At 40.6% G+C, this 14,898-nt stretch overlaps 1 protein-coding gene across 1 annotated transcript in view; it reads left to right on the top strand.

The window, feature by feature from the left end:
* The window catches only part of CUL3 (cullin 3), a 108,348-nt gene that overhangs the window by 77,988 nt on the left and 15,462 nt on the right, over positions 1 to 14,898 (top strand). The window contains exons 7-11 of the mRNA XM_089669507.1: positions 1,336 to 1,481; positions 7,142 to 7,318; positions 8,029 to 8,199; positions 8,697 to 8,804; positions 8,895 to 9,019. Of these exons, the coding sequence (XP_089525633.1) occupies positions 1,336 to 1,481; positions 7,142 to 7,318; positions 8,029 to 8,199; positions 8,697 to 8,804; positions 8,895 to 9,019 (727 nt within the window). The remainder of the gene's footprint in view (positions 1 to 1,335; positions 1,482 to 7,141; positions 7,319 to 8,028; positions 8,200 to 8,696; positions 8,805 to 8,894; positions 9,020 to 14,898) is intronic.

Raw genomic sequence — 14,898 nt, 5'->3', positions numbered from 1 at the left:
TTAGTGTATTCAGGTGGATAATACCCTGTTCCTTTTCAGGAGAGCTTAGGCTTTCATTTGCTGGTATATGGTAATGGTTATCTCCTACTTCTAATTTTTTTTTTTTTTTTTTTTTTTATTCTGTAGCCTTATAGTAAATTTGCATAATAAATTCTACTGGTGACTGCAGCATTATCACATTTGTGCATGATGTGTTATAAGTACCCATAATAGGGCCAGGAAACAATAGTTCCACCCCCCCCCCCCTCCTCTTTGTCCTTCCTAAACACACTGATACTAACACCCATACTGGACAGTATATACAATCTTTTGTGTTTTTTTTTTTTTTTTTTTTGTCTTACCCAACACGCTGTTGCTAACACTACCACATGCACTTCCATTGACTGATAGTCATAGTGTCAGTGTCCATTAGTGGCAGCATAAATGACAAACACCTACACTCACTAATCTGGGTCAAGCACTGAAATAGTTAATGTTTTTCTTTTATTTACAGACATCCCTTCTAGCAAAGAGTTACCTTGGCGTTGATTTACTTAAACTGGGGAGTGCAAAATCTGGTGCAGCTCTGCGTAGGTACCAATCTGCTTCAAGAGGTGTTTTTTCTTTTTTCTCAAAGCTTAATTGAACAAGCTGAAGTTAGAAGCTGATTTTCTACCATGCACAGTTGCACCTTATTTTGGTTTCTCCAGTTTTAGTAAATGTGTCTTTTCCTCTTCACTTGCAGAGTCGGCTTATCCTCTTCACGGAGGAGGGACAACATTGGTGTGCTACAGAATGAATGATTACTGATTTCCAATACAATGCTTCAGTGTTGCCCAGATTGGCTAAGAGACCAAGAAACAAATGGGAACTCTTAGAATCTGTAATGAGTATTGTAATAAAATACTTACACCGGAAGGACTTACAAATGTGCATTTTATTCCAAGAAAGTGCAAATCTATAATTGCTTCTAATGGATAGATATGATTCTAAATACAATCAAACTGGATTCAGCATTCAATGTAGAACAAAATTATATATAGCCAGAGTTGCAGTGCTTTTGGAGGAAGTAAATAACTTCAGATAAGACCAGCTCTGCATTTTTCTAGTGTGCATATTTTTGGCCACCAGTGAAAATGACAGACTGAATTGATTGGTACTGACTTGTAGAGTAAAGGCCTATATCAATGGGTAGAGACCCTACTTACAGCCTGGACTTGGAATACAGAATCTAAACCAGAGGCATGTAAAGTTTTATTTGAAACAGGTATTTGTTTCTGAGCTTTAGAAATATTCATTTTGATTGTGTAACATTAACTGAATGTAGTTTAGAACATTTTTTTTTGTCTTTTACAGATTTGGCCTGTATGTACAAGTTATTCAGTAGGGTTCCGAATGGTCTCAAGACAATGTGTGAATGTATGAGTTTATACCTTCGAGAACAGGGGAAAGCCCTGGTTTCTGAAGAGGGGGAAGGAAAGAATCCTGTTGATTACATCCAGGTAGGACTCCCTATAACCAGAATAAAACCATGTTTAACTAGTTCACTAAACAGATTTGCCAGTGAGCTAGTTAAACAGTCAAACATGGTATAGTATGATTACTTCCTCTTGGCAGCTATTTTCTTTCACGGTTTTCTTTCTTTTATTTAACTCTTGTAAGGAGCTCTGTCAATAGTTGAGAAGAATAAGGGATGCGTCACTGCTCTGATTTATTCTGTGCTTCAATACATTTTCATATTGAGCTGCATAAACAACCTTTTTTTTTTTTTTTTTTTTTTTTTTTTTTTATTCTACGAGAGGTAAGGAGAGCTTTGAAAACAAAATGAGGAGCTCAGAACTCCACCTGCTGGCTGGATATTAAAAGAAAAAATGTTCTTAAAAATAGTTGTCAGTTGTGGGATAAAGGAATTCATAGCCCAACACAAAGGAATAATTTCCCAGTTATAAGAATTATTTTATTGTAAAGTGCTCCACCAAGGTGTACAATATCCTTAACTTGTCAGTTGTGCTTAAATAATGATATATATCGTATAATTTTTTTTTTTAAATCCCTCTTGGAGCTGACACACAAGTAATCTAAGATCTACTAACACTGCCGCAGAGGTCAAGCCAACCATCTCCAGTCTCAGTAGGGATATCCTGTGTAGAAGAACAAGTGGAGAAAAGGGTTGAGGTTAGCAGAGAAGAACAGGAGAGCTCACATTGTTTTTTCAACAATTTGTTGAGCAAAAGATATGAGAAATCCACTCTAGTGGAAATGCATTTGCAAAGGTGGCAATCACCCTTTTTGACTTGGGTAGGCCTGGGAGCTTTCAAGTTGGATGACACCCGAGTGTGTTATGCCTGGTCATATGGTCTTCCTTAGAGACAATACATTGCTTTCTTGCTTTCCTCTGCTGATAGTCTCTACTTGGAGGAAGGCTTTTGCCCATGGATTTGGCACTCTTTTTTTCTTTTGTTTGGCAGGAAGTTTTCATTGCTGGATGACTCCCTGCTCCCCTGTATTGTAGGCTGGCAGAGCACGCCAGAAACCTGCTGCCAGTACCCTCTTAATGGGATAAAGTACAATCCAGAAGCCTTTACGGGACCTGGTCACTGGAACAGCAGGGAGAGCTATAAAGGAAGTTCCTTTTGGATTCCTCCCTCACTTCTTTCCCTAACCGACTGGATGTCTTTAGTGTGGCTAAGGTTCCTGCCCCTCATTTCTTGGCTGAAGATGCTGCGCTGGTTTGGGGTGAGCCAGTTGGCTGTTGCTTATATCTCATCTGCACTGATTTTAGACATCTCGACTGTTTCTGAATTCCTGTGTCCCTCAATGCACGATAAGGAAGATAAAATTTTTGTCTTCCATTTGGAAGTTTATTGAAGGGCACAGGTTCCACCATTTCTATATTTTTGCTCTTGCCTTTTGGTATTGCTTTCTCACAAACTTGAGGTATGCTCTTTACAGGAGGTATTATCCCATTGATTTCCTGTTACTGCCAGCTTACTGCAGTAAGAGTCAGTGCTGAGGAATTGAATATCAATGTTCCCTGGTTGGAGTCACACTACACACTTTTTTTGTTTTTTTTTGCCATTCAGCTTAGAGGGAGTGTCATCCTGTTGCTGCTTCTGCTTGAAGAGCACTATGGGGAATACAAAACTCAAGTCTCTTCTTACTGCCCATCTAAAGTGGTCTCTCTAGACCAGGGGTCTGCAACCTTTAAGACATAAAGAGCCACTTGGACCCGTTTCCGAGAGGGAAAAAAAGACTGGGAGCCGCAAAACCATTGCAACATTTAAAACAAATCCGACACTGCATATATTGCAAAAAGCGCTCTGGTCATGAAGGGGGTTTAAGGGCCCAGTAAGCAAAGGGTTAATCAGGGCCACAGTGTATCGTCATAATCACAATCATAGCCTTAGGTCAGTGGTGGGCAACCTTTTTTTTCAACTGAGCCAAATCTCGCCAAAACCACGATTGAAATTTATTTTGAGAGCCACATTTTTAAAACTGAAAATACATCCCCCATATAGTAATTCATCCCCCATATAGTAATTCATCTCCCATAGTAATACATCCCCCCTATAGTAATTCATCCCCCCTATAGTAATTCATCCCCCATATAGTAATTCATCCCCCCTATAGTAATTCATCCCCCATATTAAGTCCCCCCTGTGTCAATTCACTTACCTTTGCTCCGCGCGTTCCTCTCGCCGTGTTCCCGCGCCGTTCCGGTGTAGCATGAAAATCTGTCTCCTATGAGGATCTGTCCCCCTCGACGTATCTGCGCATGTGCCAGTTTCAGGCATTAGCAGCCGATCGGCGATCTCCGGCACATGCGCAAATACGTAGAGGGGGACAGATCCTCATAGGAGACAGATTTTCATGCCACACCGGTCTTCAGGGCGGACTGTGATAGGAGCCTAGCGGGAGCCTAGCTCCGTGGGCCGGATTAAAAGGTCCGCCGGGCCGTAGTTTGCCCATTGCTGCCCTATTGCCTGTCACCTGGTGGGCAGTGTGCTCCGGAGCCGCAGCCAAGGTGAAAAAGAGCCGCATGCGGCTCTGGAGCCGCGGGTTGCAGACACCCGCTCTAGACAAACACGTTTCTGGAATGATAGTGGTTACCTCTGGCTACCCAACTTTCATCAACCACCAGCTGCTTGGATCTGTGAGTACCTGAGGTTTCCCTCGCATTTTGCAGCTAGTTGCTTCACCACTGCATGGTCACAGCATGTCTATATATAGACAGAGAAGGGATAGTTCTGCTACTGTAGGTAAGCTACCCAACCCCATTCTCCTAACTATTCCAGGAGCATTTACTTGGTATCCTCTGAAGGCACTGACAATTGTAATCTGGAATCCAGTTATAGGTTCTTCATCATTGGGGTCCCCCTCCACTCCATCGGGGTGAATTTGAGTCACCTACTCAATAGTCAGTGGCCTCTTATGCAGTCACTCATAACTGTGGCCAATCTCACTCAATTCCTCTTGGATTTTGACCACAAAGACAGTAAGCACGCTCTTGTGCCATCCACTGCTTAATTTATCTCTGACCTTTCTGAGTCTTTGACTGGACCCAGCTACCAGTTGATATGAACATCCATGTAACCGCAGTCTATTTCTAAAGACTGTGGTTCAACCACTGCAGTTTCCTGCCCTTCTCCCAGAATTACAAGGGGTCATTTTGCTCCTCATTGATGCCATGCAACCTAGCCTGAATTTGTAGAGTCAGCCTTCTGTCTCCAGTTTTGAGTTTTTCAGAGCCCCAACAGCTGCAGTGATCTCTCCCCTACACCTGCTATTTGAGGTATTTATCTATGTGGACTGGAAAAACCCTGAAGGGTCCTATGCAACACTTGAGTGTTAGAACGGTTCCCCTTGGAGAGTGAATTTGTTAAACTGTGATCTATTCCCACTGTGGATCTGCCACTGACCCTCCTTAACAGGAGAATTACTAGACAGATTCTATTGACCAACAGTTGGAATTCCTCCTGAAATCCCAGTTATCTCCCTCTGCCCTGTGTTGACTGTGACCTTAATCTGTCAAACTGTCAGGATTAGATCCCTCAAAAAGGATCTCTCCACCACCGGAGTAAACCCCTTATTTGAGCACATAGAACAGATGTTTGGAGCCTTGTGCTTCATTTGTGATGGCTTATTAAATTTATCTAAACATTTGTCCTACCCTGACAAGGACCTGAATCCTTTGTCGTCCAAGCATACCTTACTCAGGGTGTTTCCCTGTCTTAACTTCCATCTTTTGCCTACCCTTGGAGTTTTCTTCCTATGCACCCCTCTCCTTCCTTCACATTGACTTCATGGGATCATGTCTCCTAATATTCAGGAGTAATTTCCTACCATTTCTAGGTAAATAGGCTGGTTCAGAAATTTCCCTGGCAAGTCTGTCACCTGCCATATTGGATGTCTAGTCAGACAACTTCTTTACACATAGAGTTTTGCTCCTTGAAGCTAAGGGTAAAGGTTGAAAGGCTTATTGCCTTCCAATTTAGACTGGCTGGTATTCAGCACCAGGACCTGTTGTCCTCCGTTATTGTTTGAGACCTGTTCCTATAGGGACTTGACCCCTTTTCTTGAACATACCAGGTTGTGGTCCTGTTCTTTTACTCATGAGAAATTCATCTGTTTTTGTTTGACCTTCCTGCTGGTTCTGGTTCAGTGTACCATTTCATATGCAATCATATCCTATTTTTTTGCCCTAGAGAAAAAAAACTGGAATCTAAATATTTTGATCAACCACTGACTCTAGTTTTTAAATATATGACCAGCAAAATCAGGAAATGGCCTCAACAAAAAAGATGTGGACAGGAAGCTGTCTTAGATTGTAAGCTCTATCGAGTAGGGTCCTCTGATCCCTTCTGTATTAATTTTTATTGTAATTGTTCTGTCTTTCCTTATGTTGTAAAGCACTGCGTAAACTGTTGGCTCTTCATAACTCCTGTATAATTATAATAATAAAATTAAGCAATTTAGGATTTAAGTTTGGCCAGCATCATCAGTCTGTTGGTGGCGAGTTTCAGTGATCACACAGAGTAAATATTTACTCTACCTGAGGCCACTGTTTGACCCCAAAGCAACATGAATTTAAAGTGTTAGCCCAGGACCTTGCATTCACTGTATCTGGTCTCCCACAGTGCAAATAACATGGAAATGCAATTATTGTAGTAAACATAAACTGCTAAATACCGTTTCTCATCAGTAGTATGTAGCAGTCTTATGACTTCTATCAGTGTCCAGCTGAGCACGTGTTAAAGCTTGTAGGAGTTTTCATTCTGCCCTGACTGTCCAATGAGGCTGCATAACCCCTGACCTTCTGTCTGGGCAGTGCTGATTGGTCCTGTGCTGATCGTATGCACCTTCTCCAAGAACGGAAATTTTTTTTTAAAAAAACATTAGCAATACATTCCAAACTGGGCATGTGCAGAGTGCCTCCTAGAGCCCTGTACTATTAGCAGATGGACTGGGGACAGTAGAATGTTCAATGTGGAGGATTAACCACTTAAATTCCACAGTGAGCATGCTTTACAACATATATAGACTGATGTTACTGTTGTGGGTTTAGTAACACTTTAAACATGTTCTCCCTGTGCGTATGTATATAATAATAATATATTTCAGTGCCATCCTGGAAATGTTTTTGTAGGAGTCTGTGATCTTGGGTAGAGTAGCTACGTAACAGAAGTATAGACTTAAAGAAAAAAAGTTTATACTCGCCTAGGTGGATGCAGCATCAATCCGATGCTGCATCTGGCACCTACTAGCTCTGCAGTGAGTACTGAGTGATCAAACTCTGCAATTGCTCAGTTCTCCCCTTCGCTTTAAGAAGAGAGCCGTGACAGTCAGCCTCCAGCTCTCTGCCCTGCCCCTCCAGCGCTCATTTTGCCCGTTCTGGGCTGTGGAGGTGGTGGGAGGGGCTGGCTCAGGTCCTCAGCGGATCACTGGTAGGCTGAGCCACCTGGTGGTCCAGGGTTCTGGGTGGATACCGATCATATGTTCGGGATCTTTTCAGAACCTGGACCGGCTGAGTCACTTTCCTAATCATCCTTATCGAATTGAGAAAGTTTTACATTTGTGCTATACCACATATTGCCAGAAGACAATTCTTGCAGTTATTTTTTTGCTGTAGCGTTTTCTTCTTTATATTTGTCTTTATCTACAGGGCCTCCTAGATCTGAAGAGTAGATTCGACAGGTTTCTTCAGGAGTCCTTTAGTAATGACCGTCTTTTCAAGCAAACTATTGCTGGTGACTTTGAGTACTTCCTCAATCTGAACTCCAGATCCCCCGAGTACCTTTCCTTATTTATTGATGACAAACTCAAAAAAGGAGTTAAAGGAGTAAGTAATTTGTCCTGATGCTTTTTTGACTATCTTTAAATCTTCATCTGTTCTTAATGGGAAGCTTGTGTTTTAACTAGTGGAACTCAATATTTGAGTCAGCCAAGTTTAAAGTGCAAGTTATTTTTTCACAAAAAAAATCAAAAGGTGAACTAGCAACCTACAGGGACAGCCACACACACTGATCCATAATCCATATGGTGAATTTGGATCAGTGTATGGCCAGCTTACATTTGATGTGGGGAATGAAGTACATTTTGAGAATTCATCAGTATCTACATAGGAATGAATGCAGGTTCATGTGTTTTATGGTACCTTTAAGTTGCATGTCCGTGTGTCTGATTATATTAGCTTCCATTTTTATTTAGTGCAGGGGTCAAATTGAGATGATCTGTAAATGCTGGGCGAGATTCCTTGAACCTGTGACAAATACAACTGCTGTGTAGACAAAGGCTAGGCTCTGCTCAGAATATGACGAGAGAAACAGCAGATCCTTTTATTCTAGTAAGCAGGAACAGTGCTCCTAGGTCATTTTCCAGATGGTCACTGCTAGGACTCTTTTATCAAATGTCAACACTGCAAAGGATATTTAATGTACACCAGCATTTTTTTTTTTTTTTTTTTTAATGCTATAATTTTTTTAAAGTCTTTTGTCAGTATAGTGTCTTTTGAAGTTGTCTAACATTAATAGATTTTTTTTTTTCCCAAAGCTCACAGAACAGGAGGTGGAATCCATACTTGACAAGGCAATGGTCCTTTTTAGATTCATGCAAGAAAAAGATGTGTTTGAACGTTACTACAAGCAGCATTTAGCTAGGCGACTACTTACCAACAAGAGTGTGTCTGATGACTCTGAAAAGAATATGATATCCAAATTAAAGGTGACTGCTCTTTTGTTCCTTTCATCTTTATGCCAACATGTTTGTAGAACATTGGATGTTGCAGTGCTACTCAAAGCTTCTTGTCTATCTTTGTAATGTTCCATAAGTAGAACGTGTAGTTTGGCAGTGAATGCATGGTATGGCATTGGTCATTTAATGTATTCATGCAGCTTTTTTTTTTTTTTATTACTATTTTTGTTATTATTGAAGCTTAGTATCGCAAATATTTAATACTGGCTGCATCCATACAATTGAGAGGGTTTTTTTTTTTTAAAGGAGAGAGCACAGCAGAAGCATTTTGCTTGCAGATTCTGTCTCTGGTTCACTGTGGCAGGAAAAGAACGTAACAATTCCCCAAGGGTGCAAAGACCGTAACTAAAAAGAGTCCAACCCTTTCCCCCCAAAACCAAAGAGAGGCTTAGGCTAGAGTTGGCCTTTAAAACTATGTTCTACTCAAGTTTCTCTGTTTTTATAACACTTCTTTTTTTCTCTTTTAGACTGAGTGTGGGTGCCAATTCACTTCAAAGTTAGAGGGCATGTTCAGAGACATGAGTATTTCAAACACTACTATGGATGAATTCAGGCAACATCTGCAGACAACAGGGGTATGAAATTGTGTCCATGGTTACTCAACATTACTTCATCTTCCCTGTCTGAAGTGACATTCTTATTGGTGCTCTTGCTTTTTGTATTAGGTGTCCTTAGGAGGGGTAGACCTCACAGTCAGAGTTCTTACGACTGGCTACTGGCCCACACAGTCAGCTACACCGAAGTGCAACATCCCACCTGCTGCCAGACATGCGTTTGAAGTATTTAGAAGGTGAAATAAAAAGAATTCTAAGAAAGCAAACATACATTTCTGCCTGCAAATTGACATTCCTCTGGTTTTAAACAATTTTTCACATTTCAGTGATTTCCGTTTTTTTGTTTTTTTTTTAAATCTTGCTCTTTATACCCTATTTTCTAAGTAATCTTAATAAATTGTAGAACAGCCCCGAGTTTGTTCTTATACATGTGAAATGCTGCTTAGTACATCCAAAGTATGGAAAGTTTTAAACTACTACTGCAGTAGTACCTGTGGTCTGGTTTTTGTGTTATGCAGCAGTGTTCAAAGCTTTATGTAAAAGTAATCTGAGTGTCTGTAGAAAATCAAAACCACTTTTACAGAACTCGCATGTTTTGTTACCCCTAGTGAAAGCAAAAGTTACGTATGTAAAACAAAAAGTATATTAAAAGCACCCCCTTCACCCTGCTTTCGTACACGCATATGAATGCAAATGCATTTCTAGAGTGCATGCATGTTTGTAATTCAATTTACTACGCATGTCATAAATTGCCACACATGCCAAAGTGGGGGAAAAAAAAGATTAAATTGTGTGTACTAAAATACATTTTAGTGTATTTTTTTTTTCACGAAAATAGAGATTTGACAAACAGTTGCACAAGTATAGCGCAACATAAAAAATTGTAATTACCATTATATTATTCTTTAGGGCTTCTATGTTCAGAAAATATATATTGTTTTGGGGGGTTTTAAGTAGAACTATATGCAAAATGTTTTTCATATTGTATAGGGTATGGGAGGTTTTAGCTGGCATTTTTTTTTTTGCCATTTTTGCCTCCCAGTGCAGATAAATCCCTTCCCTTCCTGTCCCATAGCCAAACAGGTGAGGGAAAATCCCTTCAAATTAAAGGAACTCCTTGGGAACTACCCTTTGCACTCTGTCCAAAACTAAAATAAAATATTAGCCTTTAGTAAAACTTTAAAGGCTAAGTTCACTTTTCTATTTTCTAAAATCCAGCTTCGCTATGCACCAAAATACCATTAAAGTGTTACCAAACCCACAACCGTAAAATCCATCTGTATATGCGGTAAAGCATGCTTGTTATACTGGCTGTGGAACCAAAGGGGTTAATCCTCAACATTGTGTAAAAAGACTATTTGATCCTGTCCTCTCTGATCCTACCCTTCTAACTTCCATCTGCTGATAGTACCGACCCCTAGGAGTCACTCTGCACATGCTCAGTTTAGTGTATATGGCTAGGGTCTTTTTTTTTTTTTTTTCTTTGAGATTGTGCATGAGATCAGCTCTGTCCAGACAAAGGGTCAGGGGCCATGAAGCCTCATAGAACAGTCAGAGCAGAATGAGAACTTTCAGTGCTCTGCCGGACACTGATAGAAGTCACAAGACTGCTATATACTGCTGATGAGAAAAGGTATTTAGCAGTTTATATTTACTACAATAATTGCATTTTCATGTTCTGTGTAATGTGGAAGACCAGATATAATGAATGCAGGGTCCTGAATAATAAAGGAACATTGGGTGCATGGAATACGCAGTCCGCATATTCTATAAGTTGAGTATGGGGTGAGGAGCTGGCGGGGGAACAAATAGCCAGAAAACACCCGGCAGGCTGTAGTAGAGTGAAGCAAGTGACTCTGGAGTAGGCAAAAAGAGAAAAACGGCGCCTCTGAGTGCAGACTGTTAAAAGTATTTAATGGTGAACATAATTAAAACCACTCACATGTAGATGGTAAAGATAGGCTCATAAGGGGTTAACAATGCACAACGCCATGTGGTAATCTGGACTAGAGAACAAGTGCCGGCTGGGCAGCAGGGAGCGCTGGAGAGATGTCAGAGGAGCCTGTAGTGTAAGCCTGGAAAGTCTGTATGGACTTTGGCTGGACAGCAGGGAGCGCTGGAGCAATGCGAGAAGGAGCCTGGAAGAGGAAGCCCGGCAAGTTTCTTTGCGCTCCAGAGCAGTGGAGATGGCGTGTGACGCGTTTCTGAGCATGCACACTCCTTTGTCAAGCATAAGGAGAACATGGACAGGGAAGGAGCCTTATATGGGGCAAGGAGAGACGTAAAATGGAGCAGGAAACATGGTTAACAATTTAAAGGTGAAAGAAGGACCAGGAAGGTGTTAGTAAAAATGGCACCAGAAAGGAAATAAAAAGGAAAAATATAAATTAAAACAATGTGTGTAAAAAAATAATAAATGGGTGAAAAATAATAGAGGAAAAATATATAACAAGAAATAAAACGGAAAAACCCTAAACAAACAAGGAAAAAGGTGGGGGTGGGCAATTATGGGGAAGGATTGAATGGGTGAGAAATAAATGCATTGATAAAATTTACAAATCTTAATGTACATACAATAGAATAAAATTAAATCCTGAAGCACAATAATACCATATAGATACTAAACCATATGGCAATTATAACAATGTAAAAATGAATGGATAAATCTGTGGTCTGCATACTGCTCCATTAATACAAAATTATTTTATTACGCATAAATGGCACATATGAATAAAAGTAAATAACTGTAACTGTTTTGTATGCTGCTGCTAGCATATATATCTACACGATAAGAAACCGTTCAAGAGCTCTAACCAGTGCCAACCTACCCAGGTGGGGTAGGTGGTGGAGCTGGATGTACAACCAAAAAGTATACGGGACATAGTAATTTAGGGAAAGGTATATTGCGTAATGATCTATTATAGTATGGTAGCGATTTCTAGTTCCTCATTAAGGCCAGCAGGGGACAGTGTGTCATGGGTGTGAATCCAAAAGGTCTCCCTGTGGCAAAGTTTGTGGAAGTGCTCTCCCTCTGGGAGATCAAAGGGCATGAATTGAATTACCCAGACTTGGAGTCCTGAGGTACATTTTTGTTATGGACCTCTACAAAATGTCTAGGGATGCTATATGTGCCTTTTCTGCCCTCGATAAGGCGACAATGTTCGCTGAATCTGGAGCAGAGTGTTCGAATGGTATGGCCCACATAGAGGAGACCACATAGACAAGTGAGGCAGTATACCACAAAATTGGATGAACAGTTGAAGTCATTCAGCCTGTAGTGCTTGCCCTTAGTGCAGAATTCCTTTTGGCCATGGTGGACAAAAGCGCAAGTTTTACATAGGGACTTCCGACATTGATACCTTCCAATGATGGGTGTGGAGAACAGAGACGGTGCCGGAGCAGGTCAAATGGAAACTTACTGGGAACTATTTTATTCTTTAGACTGGGGGCTTTCCTGTAAGTGATGGTAGGTTTGCTGGGAATAATGTCTTTCAAGTGGGGATCTTCTAATAGAATGTTCCAGTGTTTCTGTAAGATTTCTCATCTTTCGATGTTTACAGTGGTACCTAGTAGTGAATCTCACTGCATGGTTGGGCTCAGTATTGCGTCTAATAGTTTGGGTTTTGCCAGGTAGGTACAAGGTGAAAGCGTCTTCCATTAGTGGTTCTGGATAGTCCTTCTCTCTAAATTTTTTTTTTTTACGGGTGATGCTCTGATCAATATAATCGGATTGTTTTGTACATTTCTGTTGGATGGCAAAATTGGCTCTTGGGTATATTATTAATCCATGTAGGATAATGACAGCTCTGATAATGTAAAAATGAATTCCCTGCTGGTGGGTTTTGTATAATTTTTGGCTATAATGTTCCCATTTTCATGACTCATTTCTAAGTCAAGGAAGGCCAGACAATCGGGGTGTTTCTTTGATGTAAAAGACAGACCAATGGGGTGGTTGTTGCAGTAAGCTACAAAATCGTCAATAAGGGGTGGAGGTCCTTCCCAAATGACTACGATGTCGTCAATGTAGCGGCCGAAGAATATGAGATGTGCAGCAAAGGGAATGTTACGCCAAATTCAGAAGTCCTCCCAATAACCCATAGCCAGATTGTCATAGGAGGGTGCAAAATTGGCTCCCAAGGCAGTTCCTTGGAGCTGTAGATAGAAGTCTCCATTGAAATGAAAGTAATTATGAGTTAAACAGAAATTGGTGGCTTGAAGTTTAAAGTCAGCTTGTCTAGGATTGATGAGTGGGTCACTGGATAAAAAATACTACTGTAGGGCCTGGAGTCCCAAATGGTGAGGGATAGATGTGTAACGTGAACAAACATCCAGAGAGGCCCAACTATAGATGGAATTTCAATCATACGTGGTGAGCAGATGTATAAGGTGGGTTCCATCTCTGATGTAGGACTGAAGGCATTGGGCAAGTGGCTGTAAAAATCTATGTACTGGGAGAAACCGCTCGTGATGCTGTCTATAGATGCAACTATAGGTCTTCCGGGCGGGTTAGTTAAGGTCTTGTGCACTTTGGTAAGATAAAAGTAGGGTGTGTTCTAAATAGATCTGCGTAGAAAGGAAGCTTCTACTTTAGTGACAATGTCCTGGGAGAGGGTGGAGTCAACTAGAGTGTTAGCCTGTAGTTTAAACTCAGGTAGGGGATCTTTATTCAATTTGGTATAGATGGCAGAATCGGAAAGTAGTCTGTCGGCCTCGGCTGTGTAATCTGTTCTATCTTGTAGAACTATTCCACCACCCTTGTCCGCAGATTTGATAATATCAATAAGGTTCTGTACTGCTTTTTTCTTAAACAGATGGAGGTTATGAATAGGTGATATTTTGGGATTACAAAGTTTGACAAGGTCTAAGTAGACCACTTTGTAGAAAGCCTCCACAAAGGGGCACTTCGCATGAGAATGGAAAAATTGGATTTTGCCCTAAGGGTGGTGTGTTTGATCAGTGGAGATGTGACTAGATGTTGAGTAAGTATATCAAATTCTGCATCTAAGTTGTCGTCGTACAGTAGTTGGAGTGTGGTAAGAACGTCTGAATCAAAATGAATTTCTGTGGTAGAGGAGGGGGAGACTAATAAAGGGGTGTTGTGTAACAAAGGAGAATGTATTTTAAGGCACTGGATATGGTAGTATCTTTTGATGGTAAGCTGTCTGATAAATCGATTGAGATCTTTGAAGAGTAAAAAGGAATTTGGACCTATAGTGGGAGCGAAATTAAGTCCACGTTTCAAGAGAGCGGTTTCATCAGGGGAAAGGTTATAAGAGGATAGATTGAGGATTTTTATAGTTTCCGTATTTTGGGCAAGCTTTCTGGATAATTTTCATGCTTGTCCCCCTCTGCATCCTCTTCTGTGAGCTTTCTTTTTATGATGATGTATTAAGGGGGACTGGGGCATAAACAAAGTTGAATAAGTGGTATTCTTGTTGGGGGGTTGATTGTAGGTGTGCATGTTATTTGTCTTTCTCTGAGAATGGACAGACGATGAGGGAAGAGCAGATGTGTTATGCATGAGAGAAACAGAATTAAGGGGGGTCTGGATTGGGTTGACAACGTAGTCCAGGTAAGGATGGTATGAGAATTGGAGGTAGTGGATGGGGAAGGGAGAGGGGAAGTTCTCGAAGTAAGAATATCAGTATTGACAGTTCCTGGGCGGATTATTTTATTAGTAGAATTATTATTACGAGAAATGGTTGGTATAGGCAAATAGTTGGGGGAAGAAGTAGTACGAGTAATAGGTTTGGCTATGTTAATACCATGTGGAGCAATGAGATGGTTGGTGGGATGGACTACAAAAGGATCTAAAGTCAGAAGTGATGGGATATTGTGGTGGCATTTATTCCAAACAACAACTTTGTTTGAATTATAGTCATCAAGATCATGTCTGAATTTGTTTATTTTGGTCTTAATGAGGAAGTCCCTTTTTTTTTTTTTTTTTTTTTTGTTTTTTGTTTTTTTTTGTTTTTTTGGTAGTGTTTCAGAAAAAACTTGTCTCACCATTGTGTGTTAGCGGAGTGAATAAATTCTCTCTAGATTCTTGAATTTCCCACAAAGGGAATATCTAATTTTCCCTTTTTAACTGACAATGAGGGGAAAAGGTGGTATT

Source organism: Staurois parvus, unplaced genomic scaffold (genome assembly GCF_062004578.1).
Source record: "Staurois parvus isolate SC_StPar_1 unplaced genomic scaffold, SC_StPar_1.0 ptg000078l, whole genome shotgun sequence".
NCBI lineage: Eukaryota > Metazoa > Chordata > Amphibia > Anura > Ranidae > Staurois > Staurois parvus.
Note: the sequence above shows the minus strand (reverse complement) of the source record. Positions and strands in the feature narration are given on the sequence as shown.